The 23,885-nt window shown below is 40.9% G+C and overlaps 1 protein-coding gene and 2 long non-coding RNA genes across 4 annotated transcripts in view; 1 reads left to right on the top strand and 2 right to left on the bottom strand.

Moving 5' to 3' along the window:
- The window catches only part of acsl3a (acyl-CoA synthetase long chain family member 3a), a 40,253-nt gene extending 19,943 nt beyond the window's left edge, over nucleotides 1–20,310 (top strand). The window contains exons 5-15 of the mRNA XM_034700927.1: nucleotides 539–677; nucleotides 3,708–3,858; nucleotides 6,262–6,385; nucleotides 8,009–8,080; nucleotides 13,492–13,631; nucleotides 13,735–13,907; nucleotides 15,361–15,435; nucleotides 17,029–17,220; nucleotides 17,610–17,724; nucleotides 18,939–19,096; nucleotides 19,176–20,310. Of these exons, the coding sequence (XP_034556818.1) occupies nucleotides 539–677; nucleotides 3,708–3,858; nucleotides 6,262–6,385; nucleotides 8,009–8,080; nucleotides 13,492–13,631; nucleotides 13,735–13,907; nucleotides 15,361–15,435; nucleotides 17,029–17,220; nucleotides 17,610–17,724; nucleotides 18,939–19,096; nucleotides 19,176–19,333 (1,497 nt within the window). The 3' untranslated portion in view covers nucleotides 19,334–20,310. The remainder of the gene's footprint in view (nucleotides 1–538; nucleotides 678–3,707; nucleotides 3,859–6,261; nucleotides 6,386–8,008; nucleotides 8,081–13,491; nucleotides 13,632–13,734; nucleotides 13,908–15,360; nucleotides 15,436–17,028; nucleotides 17,221–17,609; nucleotides 17,725–18,938; nucleotides 19,097–19,175) is intronic.
- The window catches only part of LOC117825220, a 46,868-nt gene continuing 36,364 nt past the window's right edge, over nucleotides 13,382–23,885 (bottom strand). For both annotated transcript variants that reach the window (XR_004633805.1, XR_004633806.1), the window contains exon 6: nucleotides 13,382–13,881. This is a non-coding gene — a long non-coding RNA (uncharacterized LOC117825220). The remainder of the gene's footprint in view (nucleotides 13,882–23,885) is intronic.
- LOC117825221 lies at nucleotides 16,708–18,492 on the bottom strand. Its single transcript, XR_004633807.1, has 3 exons — nucleotides 18,362–18,492; nucleotides 18,019–18,115; nucleotides 16,708–17,737 (listed from the first exon to the last, which is right to left on the bottom strand). It is a non-coding gene; the product is annotated as an uncharacterized LOC117825221 (long non-coding RNA).

The following is a 23,885-nucleotide window of genomic DNA, read 5'->3' as shown; positions in this document are numbered from 1 at the left end:
TTTCTTTAATTCTGCTTTAAGTTTCTTTAAAAAGGAGGCTTTGCCTTGTCTCTTTCATCCTGTCTTGTTGGTGCAGTTTCATGCCTGGAGGACATCTACTCATATTTTGCACTCAAGATGCATTTCTTTTTTTACCTTAATATACAAACTTATTCCTCTATTAGAGGAGGGAACTGGTCTGAGGTCTGAAATCCCTCTGGTGCACATGACCATGAACGTGAGGGCCGCTGTTATCCATCAGAGATCCTGATACATCATCAAAGAGTCGTAAAAATGTGGAAAAGTGCACGTGCTGGATGTCAAAGACTATTTCAGTTTCTCTGGCAGTTCATCTCGTTTTTATCACAGCGTCATAAACACAGCTCCTCTGCTCTGTCTCACACATGTCGTCTCAGACCAAATACTGATGAAGATGAAGTCCTTTGGTTTTATTAGTTAAGCAGAAAGCTGGTTCCTGTCATGTGAAGGTGTGTACACTGCACGTGAATTCATGTCATATTTGTGCTCATGCTTACATTTTTGTGCCGATGTGATTTAGGCCATCCTGCTTGAGGTCCCGAGGCTGCAGCATATCATCGTGGTGGACAGCACGCCGACCTCATGGCCCAGCTACGCACGTGGCATCAGTGTCCACAACATGGCTGCTGTTCAAAAGCTGGGGGCCAAACCTGAGAACGGTGAGCTTGAGTGTGTGTTTACAGATTTTAGAGCATTAATTCCTCTTTTCCAATTTGCTCTAAAGAAAAATGTAGAGATGCATAATTTAGCGGGGTTTCAGATCTAATGCTTCCCCCTGTCTTAAAACTTTGTGCATCCTTCTCGCCTTGCTGTCGTTTGCTCATTGTATGAAACTCCCAGCAGAAACAGTCCCACTCTGACTCAGATGGTCACGGTAGGTTTCTTCCTGTAGGCGGGTTGGTTTCGGTCCCATTGGGTCATGTGAATAAGGAAGTGCTCACATCTGTGTCAGATTAATGGTGATATGGTGCTTGTTCAGTCGGGGGGATTAGATGGATGAGGAAAGATCTCTGACTCCTCTCTCTGCGTCCGATTGAACCGAGTGACCCAAAACAAGAGACGCTGACTGTGTCACATGCAGATAAAGAAGAAGAAAAGTAGATTTAGGAAGGGAGGATGGAGCACTGGGATATAGGAGAGGCTTATGTTTACATACTGCATGGATAACTTCACATGACATCAACTGTGAGTCGTGAAGGAGGAAACAGGAGGAAGGGAGGATGTCCCGTTGTGACTATAGAGCACTTAAGTGTCTTTTCCCCTGGTTTCTGCCTCCCTTTATTCTCTGTTTGTTTCTTTAAAGGCTGCATCCACACGTCTTTTTCTCTTTTTGATGAACAGAGAGGAAAAATGAGACAGATCTATTGTTTCCTACATGAAGATAGCATTGATGATAGTCTGGCTAACCACTGACTGTGAGAGGATGCTGCTGCTGTCAGTTGATGGCTTAACTTCTTTGGGAGAGCTTTGCTTTTTTGGACATCTGGATGAAGACTTTTCCTGCAGAAGCACATCCCCTCGAAGTACCCACATCTCAAGCCACTTAGGTTGCTCCACCTGTGGACCGACAGACAAAGATCCACAAAACACACCTCCCTGTAGTCTGTAGTCATGGCATTGCGTTAAACCTTGCCTACTGGCAGACAGTAATGCATCAACTTCTTCTTTTTACTCAACCTCAGTAAAAAGAAATGTGGTGGTAAAAGGTGAAGCCTTATCACAAAGGTCAAAATAAGACTGACTTCAGCTCTGTGTAAAAAATGAAGCCCTCTCATACATTTTCATGGAGCCAATCAAAGCAGGGATGCCAAAGTCAGGTCGTTTGGAATATTTAAGTTCATATATCGACACAGAGAGAAAGAAAGCAGCGCCATAAAATGTCTTTTAAGTTTAATGTGTTATATACACTACCAGTCAAAAGTTTGGACACACCTTCTCATTCAATGGATTTTATTTATTCTAATTGTTTTCAACATTGTAGATTAATACTGAAGACATCAAAACTATGAAATAATCTGGTTTTGCCATAATCTGGATTACAACAGTAGTCAAATAGGGCTATCCATTGTGTACCAACCCTACCTCTGAACAACACAACTTATGGTCTCAAACACATTAAGACAAGTCATTCTACAAATGAACTCTTGACAAGGCTCATTCATGTTCATTAGAAACCATTCCAGGAGACCACTTCATGAAGCAGACTGAGAGAATACCAAGAGTGTGCAAAGCTGTCATGAAGGAAAAAGGGGGCTACTTTACAGAATCTAAAATCTAAAACATATTCTGCTTTGTTGATCACTTTTTTGTTCATTAAATAATTCCATATATGTTCTTTCATAGTTTGGATGTATTTGGTATTAATCTACAGTGTTTACAATAATTAAGATAAATACAAACCCTTGAAAGAGAAGGTGTTTCCAAACTTTTGTAGTGTAGTTCACATCTTCAGGATTAATTACAAACATATTTTCTATGGCACAGATTATTCTCCCATCTTTGGTTGGTGCCACTTTAAACAGCTTCAACACTACGCCTTCTTGTGCAGTTTGATGACACATCACCGCACAGTGTAGAAAACATGGATGTATTCTCAGAGACATGCCCATAATTGTGCCAAATTATGCAGCACTCTTAACCTTAGTATAACTAAAATAGTATAGACTTGTATTAAAGAAAAATCCCTTGAGTATTACTTTTTTTGTACCAATCTGTAAGTTTATTTCTCCTATGAAAATGGGTACTTTTACAAGGGTGTGAATTGGGATTGACTCACTTTTGGAGCCAGCCTCTATTGGACACTTGATGAACTGCAGTTTTTTGCATTTCTGCATTGGCTTCATTTTTTGACACTGGTCAAGTCCATCAATTGATCAATTTCATTCAACAACAGCAAAGAGAAATATGGCAAAAAATAGAGGAGGCTTCATAAATGTGCTACCACAGCAAGACTGGCTCAAGGCCCTGTCTTACATTTCCATGGAGCCAGTCAAGACTATTTGGGATCCTTCCAAACAAAACAAGATAGCCCAGCAAAAAAATAAATAGTAGAGCAATGCCAGAAATTCCTTTTAAAGGAGATAAATATGTTGTATAAATCACATTTAAAAGATGAACTTCATCCCACTCGTCTTTCTTCAGGCACAGTTTTCTGTTCCACTTCTACAGTGACCATTTCAAACAGCTTCAAACACTGAAGTGTGGTTTGATAACATTCAGTGGGAACTAGTCTGTATCACACATGACCCAGATCTTTGGGTTTCAGTACTTGAAGTAGAGTGTAGTTCAGAATAAGACTGGAACAGTTTTGGAAACACTGGGAGAGAGAGAAAACTGATAAATTAGAAAGTTTGAGGATGGGGGGAGAGTATTTTGGGTGAGCGCAGTCGGCCAGTAGCTCTAAGTGGTGCCAGGAAAAGTCTGACTGTTTAATATCACAGTTTTCCATTTGTGAGTTCAAACTTTAAATCAGCTTACACACACTTTGAAATATTTCCTGCATACATACAACAAATGGAGCAGACAGAGGCTGTTACTTGTTACTAAGTAATGAGGACTTTGTATAAACATGGAAACATCATAAGGCATCGCTGTAAGAGCTAAGCACTACGTAATGTAACAAACCAGTGCAGTTTCATTCATCTCTCTCATTTATTCACTTTATCGTCTTCTCTGTGTTCACATTACAGCAGGTCGTGAGCGAAAGCAGCCGCTGCCCTCAGACATCGCCGTCATCATGTACACCAGCGGATCCACCGGCATACCAAAGGGGGTCGTGATCTCACACAGCAACATCATCGCTGGCATCACAGGCATGGCCGAGCGGATACCCAACCTGTGGTAGGCTGCACAGCAAATGTGGGAATCTTAAGAACTGTGAAATACACACGAGGGATACTTACTTCTGTTTGAGCTATGAAAGCAAACCAGACCATCCACATACATAGGGGTGTAACGATTCTTTGATTGATTTGTATCGTGATTCGGGGTTGTCAATACGATTAAAGACAGATATTGGTTCATTTAGAACGATACAATCCGAAATGATTCAGTGACTTGAAATCAATTCAGTAACTTTTTTGCCAAAAATTCAACCTGTGTGACTGTGAAATAAATCCCATGATACTGGACAGTCCTAGATTCTTGTTGTTGCCGTGATGTTTTTGGCTCGAGACGAGTTTTGGCCTTGTCTCTGACTAAACATGCTGGCGAGGAATGAGGCTTCTGCAGAGCTGATGTTACCTTGCGCTGCTGCTGCAGCGGGAACACTGCAAGAGGTGCTGGATGGCCGGCGTTGTGTGAAATCCCATGGCCCCTTAGTAGGTGGTTGTATAGATTTGTGGTGTTGTCGTGGTACTGTACTTGACCTTTACATTTCCTACAAACAGCGAGCGACTTATTTGGAACATCTCCGTCTTTGCAAAAGCCAAAAGGTGCATTTCGACCAAGAGTTCCAGGGTCTTTTACTTTCCCCGGAACAAAAGGTTCCTCTGTCCCCATTGTTGTCTGCGTTTCAACCGCAGGCTGAAGTCCCAGGTAGATTGTGCAAATCAGGCCAGTGACGAATGGAGAAAAAAATGTATATCAAATAATATTTTGAAATCTTAATAAAAAACTATACTAGTATGCATTCCCAGGAACTCCTTCTGTGTTTCAACAACTGTGTAAACTCCACAAACACCATAACGTTCAACAGAAAGTCCCCGGACCTTTGAAAAGTACTACCCCCAAGCAGGGGCTTTTCAGAGGGGAGATTATCTACCCCTGAACTAAATTTAGACCCTGGTTCCTCCGGCCGAAATGCACGTAGTTCAAGGGCAAAGCCACCATTGCGGTCGAAAAACACCTTAAGTGTTTCCACACGCTGGACCGCAATGGTGGCTTGATCATTTCTCACTTGCTGGCTTCTCCTCTGCCATCCGCCATGCTATGTTTTGTTGTCTGCTGGTGCGTGGCGATGATGTCACAGACAGGCAGCCTGAATTGAGTAACGTTTAACGTCTTAATCATTAAAAGTGCAAAAAAACCACATCAATATAAAGTCTGCCGTGCTTAAATCTAATGTGTTATTTTGAAGGAACGATACAATCCATTTATTACCTTTTAAAACAATGTTAAATCAATACATGTCATCTGGAAGGCCAACTTGCCGAGCACAGATCGATGTAGTCAGATCATAGGAATATAACTTGATACATCAATGTAGTAGATGTATTATTACACCCCTACACGTACAGATTGTTTCTATAGAGGGATATTTTAATTACTACTAGCTAGGGTAACCTGCTAGCTACAGCTTCAAATGTAGAGATTGATATGAAACTGTTGGCAAGTTTGAATAGAAGAGGTTACAGAGCAACATTTTCAAACAATGCTTTGCACACTTTTAGTCCACAGCTAGCAGGAAGCTATTTGCAATGTACTCCATCCTTCAGCCAAGTGTATCCAAATCAGGGGTAAACAGTTTAAATTGTATTCTATCAGCTCAGTAAGGACATGAACTTCCTCTCATCTGCTGTTTCAAACTCTCCACATGAGCAGATGAACCTCTGCCGCCGTCTTTAAACATGTTAAATTAGTAAAACTCTGCTCTGTTTAGTCTGACCTCTTTGCCCACGCTAGCTGAGCACGTGCACGAGTAAGAGTCAACCAGCTCATACAATCATACTTTGCATAAGTTTACATTAAACCAGGAACCAGCACTGCTCTCTGGGGAACGAGACGGGGTGAGAGGAAATGCAGGAGGGAGGGAGTTCAGTACGAGCAGAGGGAAAAGGAACAGGGAGGAAGGGAGTCAGGGTGAGAGGGATGGAGGTTAGAGAGGTCACGGATGTTGCGATATCAATCAGACCTCTTATGAAATTGATGGTTTTCCTTGTCGTGTTAAGTAACATGGCCGTGTAAAACTCCTTCTCTTCCTGTGTGCCCTGAAACGTGATTTCAGAGGAATCAGCAGATTCAGAGCTTCACATGTTCTGGCACTCTTAGTCTGAGAGCATTAGATCATTAAAAGTCCAAACAAAGGAGAAGTTGGCTTCTTTTTTATACACACATAATCCTTCTAATGCACACATCCATCTTCTGGAGATAACTATCATTTGAGTCATGATTCCAGAGAACTCAACCGATTACACAACAGATGTACGTTTTAATTGCTGCTTTTGTTATTACTTGAAGAACTTAACCAGAGTGTTTAAACGACCGGGCCCTGATAACTGTTTTTACATGTCCTTGTGTTTACAGTGAGGAGGACACCTACATTGGCTACCTGCCACTCGCACACGTGTTGGAGCTCAGTGCAGAGCTCGTGTGTGTTTCTTACGGCTGCAGGATCGGCTACTCGTCACCTCAGACTCTAGCTGACCAGGTACAGTCCAACTGAAACATGACTCTTCTGTATTGCATTATAACCTTAATGTAGACTTTGCTATCCAATAAGGGAATATAGATTCCACTTCAGGTTTCTTATCAAGTGGAATTGCTCTGGACAGACAGAGCTGGTCATTGAACAACAGTATTAAGAAGCAGCCAAAAGAGGCAATCACCAAGACGGGATTGCATTCACCAATAGCACCAAAAATGTTGCTTACTTTGTCCACACTACCTGCTTCAAAGCTTGATCTGTAAGGCAACTGGGTTGGTAGAAATTTTTGAAGACGTTTCAGACTTGGGAAGAGCTAGAAAATATAAGCCTGTCAGTTAGTCTACCTACTAGGAACTAGGCTAATGACCCTACTTAGGAACCTTTAGGTGCATTTCGACCAAGAGTTCCAGGGTCTTTTAGCCCCTAAACTACTTTCCCCAGAACTAAAAGGATCCTCTAACCCAGAGTTGTCTGCATTTTGACCACGGGCTGAAGTCCCATGTAGATTGTGCAATTCAGGCCAGTGACATATGGAGAAAAAAATGTATATTAAATAATATTTTGAAATCTTAATAAAAAACTATACTAGTATGCATTCCCAGGAACTCCTTCTGTGTTTCAACAACTGTGTAAACTCCACAAACACCATAACGTTCAACCGAAAGTCCCGGACCTTTGAAAAGTACTACCCCCGAGCAGGGGCTTTTCAGGGGGAGATTAGCTACCCTTGAACTAAATTTAGACCCTGGTTCCTCCGGTCGAAACACATGTAGTTCAGGGGTTAAGTCCCTACTTCCAGGGTAAAGTTAGACGACTGTTGGAGGCTTATTTTTTCTAGCTCTTCCCCGGTCTCATAAGAACTGAAGAAGCCTTTCGGGGGTGAGGTGAAACTTTTTAAGAATTTCTACCAGCCCAGTTGCCTTACGGATAAAGCTTTGAATTACCATGACCTTGATGACTGACAACCTTCACAGACACACTACCTGCTCCATCTCAAGGTCCAATTCATTATAAAACTCAAGCACAGAAATGCTGATTAAAGTTTTGCTGTTCCAGTTTGCTCTTGTTTTGCATCTATGAAGATGAGCTGTCATCATCTCCATTCTCTGCTGCACATTGCTGTACTGTGCGCTCTCGTCCTGACGGAGCTCAAATCTGTCTACAGTTGGATATTGAGCTGAATGGGGAAGTGTGTCGTGAAACAATTCATGACATACTTTGTGTGAAAAGGTTTTCACTGCTAATAACAAAGCTTCCATGAAAGCCTTAGTAAAGATATATTATTTTTGGGTCATCCAGAGGTGACATTGGTGAGTTATTGATGCTGTTGTGCAGTTACCATCGACTTTTAACAGACAGTGAAGGAATTTCAGCATAATCTTCATTATTATTAGATTTATTTACCAAGTTTTAAGTCTGTCATATTTGCCCTTAGCGTGCTGAATTACTCTGCTTGATGTCTGTGAAAGTCGAAGTTTCCCGCTAAGTCTTCTAACATGATTGTGACCTCGGTAATGAGCACTGACATTGGCTTGTTAGATTTAATAGGGATTTCTGGGAACACCACTTTAAAACTCAACCTCATGTAACCACATTATTATGATGTTGCTTCTTTTTCCCATCAAGTCAACAAAAATCAAGAAAGGAAGTAAGGGAGACACCAGCGTCCTGCAGCCCACCCTGATGGCAGCTGTTCCGGTACGTACAATACACTCATTGAACCGCACTGAACCGATAGAAGCTGGAGAAGTCTGTGGCTTTACGCTTTCTCTCATTGACTCACTCTCTCTGAAGCCTGTGTATCAAACAGTGCTGTTTGACCCCATCTGGCAGCTGGTCAGATCTCACTCTGTTGTAGTGCAGAGTCCAGCTGCGGAGTCCAGCAGGCCTGGATCTGCAGTATCTGTCTCATGATTGGCTATGACGTAAATACTCTCTGCCTCCTACTGCTGACCAAAGCTGCTCTACATCCCCAAACAATGTCAGACACACAGGGGAGAGTGGCATGTTTGAGGTTAGCTAGTCCAGTTTGTTTTTGAGTTTAATCTGATTGATTCTTCAGGAAAATGTGTGTCAGAATGAGCTTCAATCAGAACCGAGCATGGCTTTTTTACTTTGTTAATATGAGGAGAGTGTTGGTTTTCCAACCTTTAAAACTGAAAAACCAATTCTGAAAAACTTAAAACAGGATAATAAGAACTAGATATAATGACAGAAATCTTGATTGAGAAAAATGTATTTTATGTGTATTTTAATTTTATAGCTTGACCTACGGATGTCCGATCTGTTAACATTAAGGAGGCAGGGTTTATGACCTATACTGCAGCCAGTCAGCAGGCGGAGCTCTAAATCTTCTACCTTCATGTTCAGTGAACCTTTAGGGCATCCAATTTAGTATACAGCTTCGTGTCTCAATCATAGACTGTATAATATATGGACGTAGTATCCGTGACGTCACCCATCTGTTTCTGAAGAGCTGTTTTGAAGCCAATCGGCAGCAGCAGCCATATTGCCTCTGTCGAGCCCGTGTAACGTAAAGAGGCGAAGTTTGAGCCTCCTAGCCAACAGCTGCAGTGTTGCCGCAGGCAGCTGTGCCTCTCATTGGAAGACTAGTAATCTCAATATCTTAGAAATTGCCGTGTTAGAAAAAAATTCACCCCCTCACAGTGAGAGCACATCGAGAAATGAGCTATCCAGACTACACTCATCTTTTGTACCAGGCTGTAAACATGTTTATTAATGCTGTAAAGATCGGCTTTTTCCCATTCATGTGTATGTGACTTCCGGTACTTCCGGAGCCAGCCTCAAGCGGATCCTCGATGAACTGCAGCTTTTAACACTTCTGCATTGACTCATATTTTTAGACCGGAGGTTGCCGCTTGGTCTCAATAAAAGGACTTAATAATAATAATAATTTTATTTGTAGAGCACTTTACAAAGTTACAAAGTGCTTCACATGGACAGCAAAATAAAACAGGCAGTTCATAAAAACACACAAGTCAAGATAAGGACATATTTTAAAAGACATAAAATTTCCCTAAAATAACTCTAGAGGTGTACAATTATTTTTTTTGCTATTAGTTTTCACGTAGCCCTTCTGCTGCCACCTGCAGGCTGGAGGTTTGTTAATGGGTTTTGGGCGCAATTAATTGCACCTCTTATCTCTTTTATTGAAGAGGACCAAATGTGCATCTGAAACTTATCAAATCCAATCCAATCCACTTTATTTCTGTAGCAGATTTAAAAATCAATTAAGTTTACTAAAGTGCTGCACAGTGAGGTAAATAAGTTAAAACACTGTAAAAATAATAATAATAATACAATAAAAGACTCAGAATAAACCACATAGGAAACTTAAAAAAAAACGCTGATAAAAATAAAATTCAAGTACATGATATATGACAGATCTGTAACTTTAGACACCTATAACATTTTTAATCTACATTTTTATTTCAGCTTTGTCCCTGACTATAGTATAGTTATTTTTAAAATAGCAAGCTTTGTCATGCGCATCCTCAAGAGGAGAAGAAAACAACTTTTAATAACAAGCCTGTTTAGTGAATGGATGCTAGAATCATTATTTTGGATGCACTCCAGTAAGTCAGGGAATCTAAAGAGTTGAGCAGTTTTTCTGCACAAGATCAATCTAGATCAGATTTCTAGCTGCACTTGCACGCACATCCCTGATCATTGTCAATGGGAGATGCGTTTGCCATTATAGTGGCCTGCTGATACTTGGCTGGTCACTCCTCTTCAAACTGAAAACATACACTAAATGAAGGTCAGATCACTCCCTTTCTTCAACTCTACACCTTTGAACACAGATTTAACATTTGCCAGTATTGATAAAGAAACATTTGTTGTTTTCATGCTCGAATTTGTAGAGACTTAACCCCTGACGTTACATGTGTCACTCGTGTTGGACGGAGACGATATGCCCGTCACTGTACTCTCTCACATCATTTGCTCGCCCCCCCATATCCCAGTGGTCGTAGTGTAAAGGGCAGAGGGCCCCAGTGTCTGGAACCATTCACAGCTGTAAACAGAACGTGAGAAAGCCCCATGTGACTATCCCCACAACACACACTCACTCACACACACTCACACACACACTCACACACACATACAATTTGTTTGCTGTGATATGACATCGGGCTGCCGCTTGAATCCTGTGTCCACTTCCTCTCTCACTGCTTTAGCTTTACATACACACACACGCACACATGAACACACACACAATGCATACACACACAGGGGGTCCAGCTGTTTTTCATTGTTTTCTTAATGTCTGTGCCCTTTTACCCATATATCTTTAAGTCCAACTTTTGAAGACACTCGATGATGTCGTGGTCGTTAACTCTGTCTCTTCAACGTTAGGGAACAAATCCAGGCACGAGTTAGTCATACAGCAGTGTTTTAGACAAGCAATGTGATCAAACCTCTTCCTTTGAAAACCCTGTTCCCACCATAGTCCATTTCTTATAAGTCCAGACCTGAATTCCCACTAGTGTGTCCCTGAGAAATCCAAACAGAAGTCATTAATTTATTCTCACAAAGCCAATTTATTCTTCCTCTAATCCACCAACAAGTCAGAGTAACTGCATGGACCATGAACATTTGAATTGATTAGCATAACCAAAGCTCGAGGAAGAATTCTTGCTAGTTTTGATGCACAAGGAGGCAATATGTGGCTAACGGGCTCAAACTATCAATATGGCAATTCTGGCAATGCAACATGTGCCAAACCACTCCTGACCTTAAAACAGTTCTCCCATTCTCTATGGGAAACTGGTGTGCTGGCTGCAACCGGCTTGAAGTTGAAACTACTTTTCCTATTGGAGGACACTCAGCCAAAAATGTCAGTAGGCTCTCCAAACTCCAAGGCAGATAGATACAGCGGTGCTCACCATCTGCACACCCTCACCCCTTCAAGTGGACCAGTCCTTGTAATGGGAGAGGTCAAGGAAGGGTTCATTTCTGTTGACAGATTTGATAAAGATAATTCCCAGGTTATTCTCGGTTCAGTTTGTAGTCTGTTTAAAGTCCTAGCTGTATTGAGCAATCATGTATCAGCAGGTTTTAGTGTAAGTATGAGTGAGAGAGCAAAAGTAGGCAGAACGTTGAATGACATCTCAGCTCTAATCTGCGAACATTTGAGGATGATTTATTTATTTATTTATTAAGTTATATATATATGCAGTAAATGGTCAAGGCTGGAATCGAACCTGCAACCTCTGCGACAAGCGCTATAGCCTCTGTATACGTGGCGCGCGCTTAGACCACTAGGCCAACAGCACCCCAAGATGATTTATTTCCATCTAAAGAAATATCTGCATCCAAGTGCATCCAATGAGCCGTTTGAGATCAAATATGAGCAACTTGAGCTCCACACTAAGTCCTGAAATCAATCCGCGTTGAGATTTAAAGAGACATCAGAAATGATCAATCTGACCATCATTCAACAAGTTTTCACTTCCTCTTGAGGACAGACCAGACACAGTTTTGGTTCTAACTTCTGGTGCATCATGTTGTTATTTTTGCAAGTTTCAGACCTTTTTTATTGCAAGAAAATTACAAAAATTGGCTTCTATCCAGGGTTAGTACCTCTAAAGAAACCAGACTGAAGCCTTTATAAATTACTATTCACAGTGAAACTGAGACTCACCAAAACAAGGGGGGTAATATAATAAAGCAAAGACAGACTGTTTATCTTAGATATATTTGGAGGAGGGGGTTTCACTTTGATATTGTCTGTGAGATTGACTTGGAAGTGATCAAATGAATAAAAAGAGACGGGGTAGAGAGGACGGGTAAGAGAAGGAGCAAACATGACCACAGAGGAAATAAATAATATGAATCTGGTTAGTTGCTAAACTTCTGGTTTTGCTGACTTTTTACAGCATACGCCAATTTTAAAAAAAGGTTACCATCTGTTGCTGCTGCAGTAATTTTGATTCTGGCATTGAGGGGGGCCATCAGCAGAGGATGCAGAAGTAAAAACTCAGGCCTGTCTGTTTACAGTCTGACTCTGGTGATTGCTTCGTGTATGTAAACAGAACTTTGTTGATTTATGGACCTTGGAGAAATTAGTTTGAAATGTTACCAGCTGACAGTCATCCCTCTCTTTTCTACCATTTGTAATACAGCAGTCAAACTATTATGTAATATTGAACACAGTTAAGTTTGTATTTTCCGTGTAACAGTTGCCTTTTAGAGATCCAGATGTTGAAGTTTACTGCAGTTCACGTCTGTCTCTGATTTGATACTCACAGATCGGCTCTCGTGGATTCCTCTGGTTTTTTCTCAGCTTTGTGGGTCACTTGTTGACAGTAATCCACCGGGGAGCTTCGCCGTTATGCAACAAAGTTTAACAACACATTTGTTCCACATTTAACTTTTTCTTTTCTTTACCTCTGGCCTTGTTGTATTCACAGGAAGTTGTTCTGTCCTTTGATTTTTACAAGCTTTTTCCCTCCTAAATTTAATATTCAGTCATTTCAGCCTCTGGTGAAAGAAACTCAGAGCTCTCACTGGACCCCCTTTTTTGGAGCTGTCGTGTCAATGCAACTGTGCTGCACCACAAATCTCTCCAACTATTTTTATCAGCACGCAGATAAGAGTACAAGAAGGACGCACTGATTGATATCTGTGTTATCTTCCCATGGTACTGGCCTTTTCTTTCTCTGCATGTAAAGAATCTAGCTCTGATTTATCCCTCATCTTCGCTCTTCTTTGAATCATCCTCTACTTTCGACTGCAGCCCAGTTTTCTCGTGGAGTCCTGTTTGTTTGTTTTTTGAGGACTAATGGCTATCAGTAGTCTTTCTTTCATATGCAGACTCAGAAAAGGGTTAGTATAATTTCCAGAATCCTCTGGGAACAAAGGGTTTGGCCGCTGGTTCTGGGAAAGAGGCCTAGATTCAGTATTTGCACATTTAAATGCAAAACTGTAAAATCAGTTTCAGTGTAAAATATAACAAAGTTTAATTTAGATGCATTTTATTGTGTCCAAAGCTTTCATTGCAGTATATTGTCTAAGTTTTCCTTTGATGATTTTCTATTCGTACTTTAGATCTCATGACCTTTTCCCTTTTTTCTTCCTGGCTGCAGGAGATCATGGATCGAATCTATAAAAACGTGATGATGAAGGTGGAGGAGATGAACTGTGTCCAGCGAACGCTCTTCATTCTTGCATATAACTACAAACTGGAGCAGCTTTGCAAAGGATACAGCACACCTCTGTGTGACAAGTGTGTGCATGACTTTTTACACCAGAGTTCTAAAGAATTCCCTCCAAAGTTGTATTCTCATGTCCATCCTGTATCCTCTGTAAACCCTCTGCCCTCTGTCCAGGCTGGTGTTCAGGAAAATCCGCGCTCTCCTGGGAGGTCATATAAGAGTCTTACTTTCAGGTGGAGCGCCGCTCTCCGCCGCCACGCAACGCTTCATGAACGTGTGTTTCTGCTGCCCGGTGGGTCAGGGATACGGCCTGACGGAGACCTGCGGGGCCGGAACTATTAGTGAATGTAAGAACTGATGAAAGTCATACAAGGACACTGAGAAGAGCTAATTGATTAGAGTAATTACTGAAACATTTGGAAATATGAAGACTGAATGAACCTGGTCTTAAAACCTTCAATGTGCACTGCAAAAGAGACAGCTTCAAACTACAGTTTGTGTAACTGTACTCCTGTGAATTATGAATAATAAGTCTAAAGTGTCTGTTTTTCAACATTTCATGACGTCAGAATGAATGATATAAGTTTGATGTGTACTCTTTTGATCTGTGATGATAGCTAAGGCATCATAACACTAGTTGTAGCTGACCAGGATGTAAGGCAACATCTGGAAAAAGGCAGCTACAGAGCCAGACTGAGACCGGAGAGTTCAAAGTGACTGAAATCAAAACATGGGAACTTTATTTTGGGTGCTTTCTATGTCTGAACTCTTAGAATAAACAAGATGATATAATATGATACCAACAATACAATAGGGTATGATATGACAACAATACTATAATAAAAAGTGCTGTAAAAAAAAAAAAGGAAATAGTATTAATGAAATAGAATAAATTGAATATACAAAAAAAGAGGACCTCCTCCCCCCACACCAAACCCATCCCACAATCCATATACAAGATTAGGAATATGATACCAAAAACGCCATCATGACATCTTAATGAGGAAACACTGGAGGAAAAATAAGATGTTAAAACTCAAGATAGGAAAATTAATCTCACCAAAATAAAATACATTACTAAGAGAATAAAACAAAAAAATATTAAACCAGTAGAAAAAAAAAATAAGATGCTACACTACAATTAAATACGGCAAATTAAAACACAATGAAATATTAAATGCTGAGAGGTAAACCCAAAAAAATCCCTGGATTAAAATGGTGAGATCTAATAACTAAATAAATAATGAAATACTCTAGAATAATTAAATAAATGAATACATAAATAAATAAATAAAATTAAAAAATTAAAAATAAGATGGTATATGACTTTTAAGATAGACTCAAATTTGAACTAGATAATATTTGATTAAATTAAGATAGAATTAGACTCATTTAAAGCGAGACTAAAGAGGTACGTCTTGAGTTTGCTTTGTTAGGGTAGGAAACGATCCAATAGGATTCAATACAATATAGAAGGATATGATAGATGACTGTGTAGGTTGTTATTTCTGCAGATGTGACCGTCCTATCCGTGGCAGTGATCCTGACATTTTAACTTTAAAGCTCATCTATTGGCTCACTTTTGAAATAATGGAAATACTCGCAGCCTTTCCCAGGCCGATAAAACTCCCGTCATTCTCCTCTGTGGTCATTCGAGCCAGGAAAACAGTTCTGTGGACATTCCTTTGGGATGGAGTTTCCATGGCGAGGGAACAAATGAGGTCGTGTTGCTATGGTAATAAATGTCTTGTCTTGAAGTGTATGTGCTTTCTAATCGCGTGTGTGTGTTGTCTGTTCCAGTGTGGGATTACAGCACTGGGAGAGTGGGAGGGCCACTGGTGTGCTCTGAGATCAAGCTCAAAGACTGGGTGGAGGGTGAGTGAGACCGAGAGAGGATGCACACACACACCCACAAACACACACACACACACCAACACACAGCTTCATGATCCAGCGTGTAACATGGACTCACAAGGACACGCATCAGTTGGTCTACACTCTCTGGTGCAGCAGTGGTGCCTGGTGATTGTGATTGGGGGAGCCACAGAGGAGTGGTTTGTTTACAGCGGGTGATGATGCTTTTTGTCTCATAGTGCGAATTAAGGCTCAAATAACACAACAAGCTGCAAAGTCACCCTCACTGAGGTTACTGGAGCATTATCAGTTTTGATAAACAATTAGATTCCGTTGTCCAATCATGCTTTTTTAAATTAAGTTGTTTTTATTAATCAAAAACCTAGAAACAGTAATTTATGCTTTAATTTCATCCTGGTTAGATTACTGCAACTCACTTTACTCCCGTCTCTCACAAAATAACATCAATAAACTTCAACTGATCCAGAACACATGCAGCAGCCAGACTCATAACCAGGTCCAGCAGGAGAGATCACATCACACCCATTTTAAAATCGCTTCACTGGCCCCCAGTCCATTTTAGAATTGATTTTAGAATGATGGCGTTGACTTTTAAAGCTTGTATAGGGGTCAGCTCCAGACTACATTGCTCTTGACTCCCAACGAACCTTCCTGTAACCTCAGATCCTCCGGTAGGTCATTACTAACTATTCCACGCTCAAACACAAACACAAAGGCGATGGAGCGTTTTCTGTCCGGGCGTGTAAGCTGTGGAGTGCCGGAGGAAATCAGGGAAGCTAACACACTGTTGTCTTTAACGTCACTTTTAAAAACTCACTATTTTAGACATTCTTTTTATTGATTTTATGGTTTATTGCTTTGAGGCTTGTTTTAATACTACTGCTGGATTTTGACATGTTCTTAATTCATGCTTACTGCTTTTTAAAAAGGTTTTTAAAGTGCTTTGTAGTTTAATATTATTATATTTTTTATTTATTTATTTAACTTATTTATTTATTTATATATTTATTATTATCATCATTTATTATTATTATTCTTTATTTATATATATATTTATTATTGTTATTAATAACAATAATTATTATAACTATTATTATTATCATTATTTATTTATTTATTTTTATTATCATTATTATGATGATTATTATTATTATTAATATCATCATTATCATTATTATTATTATTATTATTATTATTATTATTTATTTATTTTACATTTTATTTGTATCATCATCATCACATATAAAGTATGATAGTTTAGTTAAGCGTCACTCTCTCCCTGTGTCTGTATTAAATCCTGCATGAAAATTTTTCTCAGGTCAGGCTGATTATTTTGCTGAGCCGTGACCTTGTAAGGAAAACATACTTCTTCTCTTTCACTCCTGTGAAGCCTCCATCCTCTTTATGTAAGGGATCGTAGCTCATTTTTATTGCAATCTGTTAAATCTTGATATTTATCAGGCTAAGTTTATTGCTTTGGCTCCCAAAGCAGAAAGACAGGAGAAAGTAAACAAGTTTTTTTAGCTCTGTGAAATGATTATGAAGCAGTATCAAGAGGATTGAAACCGTTTTCAATTTAAACTCTGCCTCCAGGTGGTTATCGCAGCACTGACAAGCCACATCCGAGAGGAGAGATCCTGGTCGGCGGACCCAATGTAACGCAAGGATACTACAAGAGCGAGGCCAAGGCCCAGGAGGACTTCTTTGTGGATGAAAATGGTCAGCGGTGGTTCTGCACGGGAGACATCGGAGAGTTCCACAAAGACGGCTGCCTTAAAATAATTGGTGAGGAGGATTAGAGTAACGGTGGCTCAGATTATCACGTGGGTCTGGTGCTGCTGGATCAAAAGCACAGGTTATCAACACTGTGCCCCAGATTCCTGGATTCTTACCAGACAAGCCTCCCCGCTCCAGTTCCATCCATCAACCTGACAGGAAACCTTTTAACAAATAAGATTTCACATCACTTCCCAGAATGACCCCACAGTGGTGTTTACGTCTGTCAGCCAGAGCCCCTGAATCTCCTCTCTTATCTAGATGAGGCCGCTCAGATAAGCACAGTTCAGTGGAAAGTAGGTTCTGTCCTCCTCCCCTCTTCCCTCCTTTCGAAAGATTACAAACCCACACTTGGAGATGTGCACGTGGAAATGTTTTTGTCTCTGCTGTGTTTCCAGATCGTAAGAAAGACTTGGTGAAGCTGCAGGCCGGAGAGTACGTGTCCCTGGGGAAGGTGGAGGCCGTGTTGAAGAACTGCTCTCTGGTTGATAACATCTGTGCCTACGCTAACAGGTGTGTGTTCGCTCTGTGTAGGTTCATGAATAGAAAAGGCTTTAATGTGAATCAATGGTGCATAGAAATGTGAAACTACATACAGAAATACAGTCAGAAATGATTTAATATTTTGAATCTATTCAGTCCAAACTTGCTCACATACTTAGAGCTGTCAGAGGAAACATTAAAATTGTCTTAGCCTAGTTTAACCTCACTTACATCATATATAATCTGAACTTGTCTGCAGTTTGCATATTAAATTATGTAAATGACTACAAGTAATATGAAAGAAGTGCCTCTAACCTGTCTTACCTCTGATGGCCAGCAGGGGACGACTGCACTTGTGCGACTAAATGTCTGTTGACGTGACTTCCAGTAACTTAATCTTCTTATTTTTCGAATATTAGTTCTGTAAAAAGATGAATAACATTTAAAATATAGCATGTTCTTTGTTTAGTAATTAAGTTATTGTGGAAATTGAATTCAACCTGTAGGAGTGACTCGTTTACGACCGTCAACACCCACACTGTGCGTCTCAAATCAGGATGGAGCTTCGACAATTATCAATTAAGTTGAAAACTTCCAGACTAAGAAGCTGAAGTCAGCGAATTGGAGACTCACTTACAAATCCCTGCATGCCCTTGCCCCCCAATACCTGGCTGACCTCCTCCACCAACACACTCCATCCCAGAACCCACGGTCTTGGGACCTTGGTCTCCTCTCCATCCCCCGGACCAAGCTGCAGAGTTTTGGAGACAGGGCCTTCAGTGTGGCAGCCCCTACTCTGTGGAACTCTCTCCCTCCTGACATCCGCAGCGCCCCTATCCTGGACAGTTTTAAAAAAGAAGTCAAAACGCACCTTTTCCTCAAGGCCTTTCCCCGTTAACTAGCGTTGTCCCCACATACCCCCCAGACCCCCTACCTTTCCAAAAACTGGAAATGTAGAAGTTTGTAAAAGTAGAATTTCTGGTAGACATTTCGTACGTGCTAGAAATTCGTCCAACCAGTCGTGAGATAGTCTGTGATCTCGCCCTCGTGCCCTCCTGAGACGTGCAATCAGGCTGATATTCAAAATCAGGAAGTTATCAATTCAAAGCCAGCAAATGTTTTCTTTTGGACTCTGAGGACTCTTAACTTTTGAATTATTAGTGCATGTTTACTTCTCCAAGCCAAATTTCCAGAGGATTTTACAGCCGGTTTGGACTTCACTTTTTTCCACTCTTTCTCTGCAGTGATGAGACGTACGTGATCGGCTTTGTGGTGCCCAATCAGAAGCAGCTACAAGCTCTGGCTGAGCAGTACAGTATCAGGGGCTCGTTGGAGGATATGTGCAATAGTAAGGCCATGGAGGAGCTGGTCCTCAAAGTCCTCACTGAAGCTGCTCTGACAGGTGAGGGGTCAGTCACTTACAGATTCAGGTACAGGGTTTTTCCAAAGTAGAAGCTTCTAACTAACATTTCTCTTTATAGACCAGCTAGAGCGCTTTGAGATCCCCCGCAAGATCCGTCTGAGCCCCGAACCGTGGACTCCAGAGACAGGATTGGTGACTGATGCATTCAAGCTCAAACGCAAGGAGCTGAAAAGGCGATACCTGGACGACATTGAGAGAATGTACGGCGGGAAGTAAAAGCGAGTACCAGCACGGCATGGTTCACTCTCAAAAAACAGACCAACGCCTGACCCTGAACTCTCTCAGCACCTCTAAATCCCTCCCCGTGAACACAGGAGCCACCATGACGTGAATCTTAACACATAAGATCTCTCAGAATGAAGGAAAGGAGGGCGGTAGTGGTTCCAGGTTTAATTTTTAACTCAAGAGAAGCTGAAAAACGCTCGAAGAAAACACAAAAACTCTCCGTCCACTGATGCCTTGTCCTGTCCCTGTGCCCAGGTGTATGACCTCTTACGAGGGATCTTTGTTTTCACAGATGTGAGTTATGAAACAGATTGTCTGACGTCTTCTGTTGAGCTCCGTCTTAGCAGAAGCTCAGGTTGTGTGGACAGGTTTGTTGCCTCAAAAGGAAAAAATGAAAAAGCTCATGTTTGTCCCAGAATTAACTTTTTTTTAACTTTAAGCTTCCTTATTTCCTCCTCCTCCTGCCGGTCAGGAGAGGGTTTTTGTTTGCGTGTTTTTAGTTCTGTCAGTGATTTATTTTGTTTCCCACCTGCAGTCTGACTTTGACTCCTGTGGTTTCTTGGACGTCTCTCCTCCGTCAGCACTTTGAGACCAAAAGCACACAGTTATTTGAGGGCAAACGAGAGAAAATTTGTACCCATTTTTTAAAGAAATTTAAAAAATTGCACCAATTGTTGTATTGAAAAGAAATGAGTATGCACTGTTTAGTCTGCTGTATTTTCCTAAAGTGTTGTACTTTTTTATGTGCTGTACAAACACTGCTTGTATTACAGACTGTGTAAACGTGTCTTCTTTTGTAAATCATAGTGCAATATCTATCATTTATGTCCAAATAAGGTTGTTGATTACAGAGAGGACAAAAATAAAACTTTCTCAACGTGCTTTGGTGCGCTGGTTGAAAAATAAGAGTGCTACAAGTGCAACTTCTTTGTGTTTTGGTGACTTATTGATTCAGCAGGACTGATTTACCAGCTTAAAGCCTTGTCACTTTTTATTTTGCACGTGTGAATGAACAAGTCCTGAAACGGCACAAACATGACCCCAGCATCCCTCACCTGCTGCCTTCTCGTGTGATTCTGAGTGGCACGCTTCTGAATCCTGAGTGTACTGTATGTGGAGCTGTGATCAGCAGAGGAAGTACATGTGTGGTCTCTGTTTTAACTTGTTGAAATGAGACATGTTTTAGGAGCTCCACTCCCTCTCTGTGCCCACCGTCTGCCTTGTAACATAAAAGTCTCCAGCTATTTATTTGTAATTTACCTTTGGAAAATGGTTAAAATAAGTAAATAAAGATTGTGCTTGGTCTACAAACAGGTGTGCTCTATCATTTTTTGAGCCAAAGTCATGAAGGCCAATCATCCATCGATCCACCAAATTGAATTTACTCGTTCAGGTCGAAACACCACAAATCTAGAAAGCCAAATCTGACTCATTTACACCTCCTATATGTGGTTTTAGTAATCAGATCACAGGTGGAGAGCCTTAACAAAAAGTACAGATGCAATCAGAAAGCATTGAGGACGGGGCGCCGGTGGCCTAGCTCCTGCAAGAAATATGCACTACAATGCTCCGCCAATCCACCCTGCACTGTACATGCATCTGCTATCTGAATCTCTCGGTTCCTGGAGATTATGAGATTCACTTCCTCTCTACCTCACTTCAATGGTTACGTTGCTACCAAGCGGCAACCTCCAGTCTCAAAATATGAAGCCCATGCAGAAGTGTTATAAACTGCAACTCATTGAGAATCTGCTTGAGGCTGGCTGCAGAAACACCGGGAACCACATAGACACCCATTCAAAAGATACGATCTTTACAGCAGAAATAAACATGTTTACAGCCTGGTTCACTGGTTTACAGAAGTTCAAAAAACGGCTTGGCTCTTCGCAGGTAATTTCTCTATCGGCCCACACTGTACGGGGGGGGGGGGGGGGGGTGAATTTTTTTCCACACGATGGTTCAGAAGATATTAAGATTACAAGTTTTTGCCCAAATAAGGACATGACTGACAGGCAGGAACCATAGACTGTATAAAATATGGACGTAGTATCCGTCACCCATCTGTTTCTGAAGAGCTGTTTTGAGGCCAATCGTCGGCGGCAGCCATATTGCTGCTGTCGAGCGATTGTGACGTACAGAGGTGGAGTTTGAGCCTCCTAACCAACAGCTACAGTGTTCCTTCAGTCAGCTGTGCCTCTCATTGGAAGACTCATAATCTCAATATCTTCGAAACTGCCGCGTTAGAAAAAAAATCATCCCCCGTACAGTGTGTGCCGATCGAGAAATGAGTTATCCAGACTACCCTCGTCTTTTGTACCAGGCTGTAAACATGTTTATTTCTGCTGTAAAGATCATCTTTTTTCCATTCATGTGTATGTGACTTCCGGTACTTCCGGAGCCAGCCTCAAGCGGATCCTTGATAAACTGCAGCTTTTAACACTTCCGCATTGGACTCATATTTTTAGACCGGAGGTTGCCGCTTGGCGGGAACACATACCTCTTGGCTAGGAGGCTGAAACCCCGCCTCTTTACCTCACACTCTTTTGTATGAGTTCAGCATTTCCAATATGGCTCCCACTGACGATTGGCTTCAAAACAGTGCTGATTGCTGACATCACAGATATTATGTCCATTATTTATAATTTATGGTTGCTACACTAACACCTTCACAACCTGCATGTCCGCCTCACACGTCAACAAGAACCAGAGATACTTGACCTCCATGCTCAGACTTAGAGGTGCTGACATCCTTTCACTCAGTTGCAGAATGCCTCAGTTCCTGCCCCAGATGCAGACAGAACCACATCATCTGCAAAAAGCAGAGGTCACTACACCACAAACTACTCTCTTGAATTAATCAAATTAAGTATGAAGCCCTTTTTCTTGGGTGTGATGAAGACATGTATGAGACCAAAAGACAGATAGATGATGACATTTATTTATGTCTCTACAGCTCCAACAAAGGAACCGAATGAAATCAGCCTTCACTGATTTAATAATTGTCATCATTAAGAGGAGCATAATCCAATTCTGCATTTAGTGCTCACCATCACTCATTACAGTATCAGGGTGTAATTTCCCATCATTGACGGACTGATGGTGAGCTGTGTGTTTGGTGAAAGAAGAGGAGATCAGTCAGACTATCAAATTAAGTCAGTCACGTAGAGAGCGCATGCTTGAAAGAAATGTTGGCCTCCCGAGGAGTGACCCCAAAAAACCCTGTGAACTTCTGGAACAGTTGAACTGAAATAGACAGCAACGATTCAACAAGATGGACTACATGACAGCTCCACAGAGGTGAAGCTGAAAGATTTAGGGCTCCCTCTAGTGGCTGCGGCAGTATAGGTCACTAACTCCACCCCCTGCATGTTAAAAGAACGGGCATTAGTCACACTATAAAGCTTAATAAAATACGTCTTTATGAAACATGGTTTCTGTCATTATTTTGCTCATCAACGTGTTATTTATTTTTCAGAGAAGTTTAGTTTTACTTACTTATTTTATGCTAAATACAAAGTTTAGTGCCATGATTGACAAATCTATTGACGAGTGTGGCTCCTGCTCTGCTGTGTGCACCGAATTAGCAGAGTAGAAGAAGAACAGCAATAGAAAACATCATGGACACTAACACAAGAATCACTGAACTTTACATAAGTTTAGATAAGACGCTTTTATGCTTAATATGTCAGATTTATGAATACATTAGTGAGTGCTGTTAGTTTCCAATCGGTGAAAGGAAGTTACTTGTTGAAACGGTAAACAGTCTTCTGTGGTGTTTTAGTTATTACATATTAAGGACAACATCCTTAACTTGATTAATCCAATGTGAAATAGGTTACACAGAACATGATACTGCTGTTAAAATGTGCATTGGAACATAAGTGTTTGTGGAGTCCTAGCTTTGAGAATCAGCCTCAAATAACAGTCAAGGTGATGCAGGTTTTTGTGCTTCTTCATTGGCTTTGTTTTTCTAAAGCCAAGGTTGCGGCTTGATTTCTAAACTGTGTGAGTACATTTCAGTCACTTTCACTTACATAGAAAAGTTTTATAAGTCCTGTATTCAAAGATGTTGGACTAAAATACCTTTATTTGTTATTCTTCCTCTCTCTGAATAACTCACATGCTGGTGGTGCTTTGGTGAAACTTAGTTTGAAGGTTTTGCATAATTGTATTAATTGGTTTTGGAAGCATTTGCATGGGAATTGAAAACCTTGCATGCTGAAATAGGAATGCTAAACCGGTAGATATTGTTTGTGCAGAGGCATAATAGAAAATACAATTTTAGTATCTTTGTGGAACTGGTCCTCCATCTTTATGCATTTCAAAAAAGATAAAAAGACCAAAGAACTCTAGAACATTTACTTGTATCACCACTTTGTAAACAGCTATAGTTCTCTCTTTACAGTATTTTTCCATCACAGCACCTTTGGGAGTCTTTCTGTTGGACTCTAGAGATCATGAAGCAGTCGAGTCATTTAAGTGCACTTTTGGGCATTTCATAATTTCATTAGTTTTCCTCCCAAAGAGGCCTGAGTAGTGTTAA

The sequence above is a fragment of the Notolabrus celidotus genome, chromosome 14 (assembly GCF_009762535.1).
Source record: "Notolabrus celidotus isolate fNotCel1 chromosome 14, fNotCel1.pri, whole genome shotgun sequence".
NCBI classification, from domain to species: domain Eukaryota; kingdom Metazoa; phylum Chordata; class Actinopteri; order Labriformes; family Labridae; genus Notolabrus; species Notolabrus celidotus.
The sequence above is the reverse complement of the archived record's forward strand: the minus strand, read 5'-3'. Positions and strand labels throughout refer to the sequence as shown.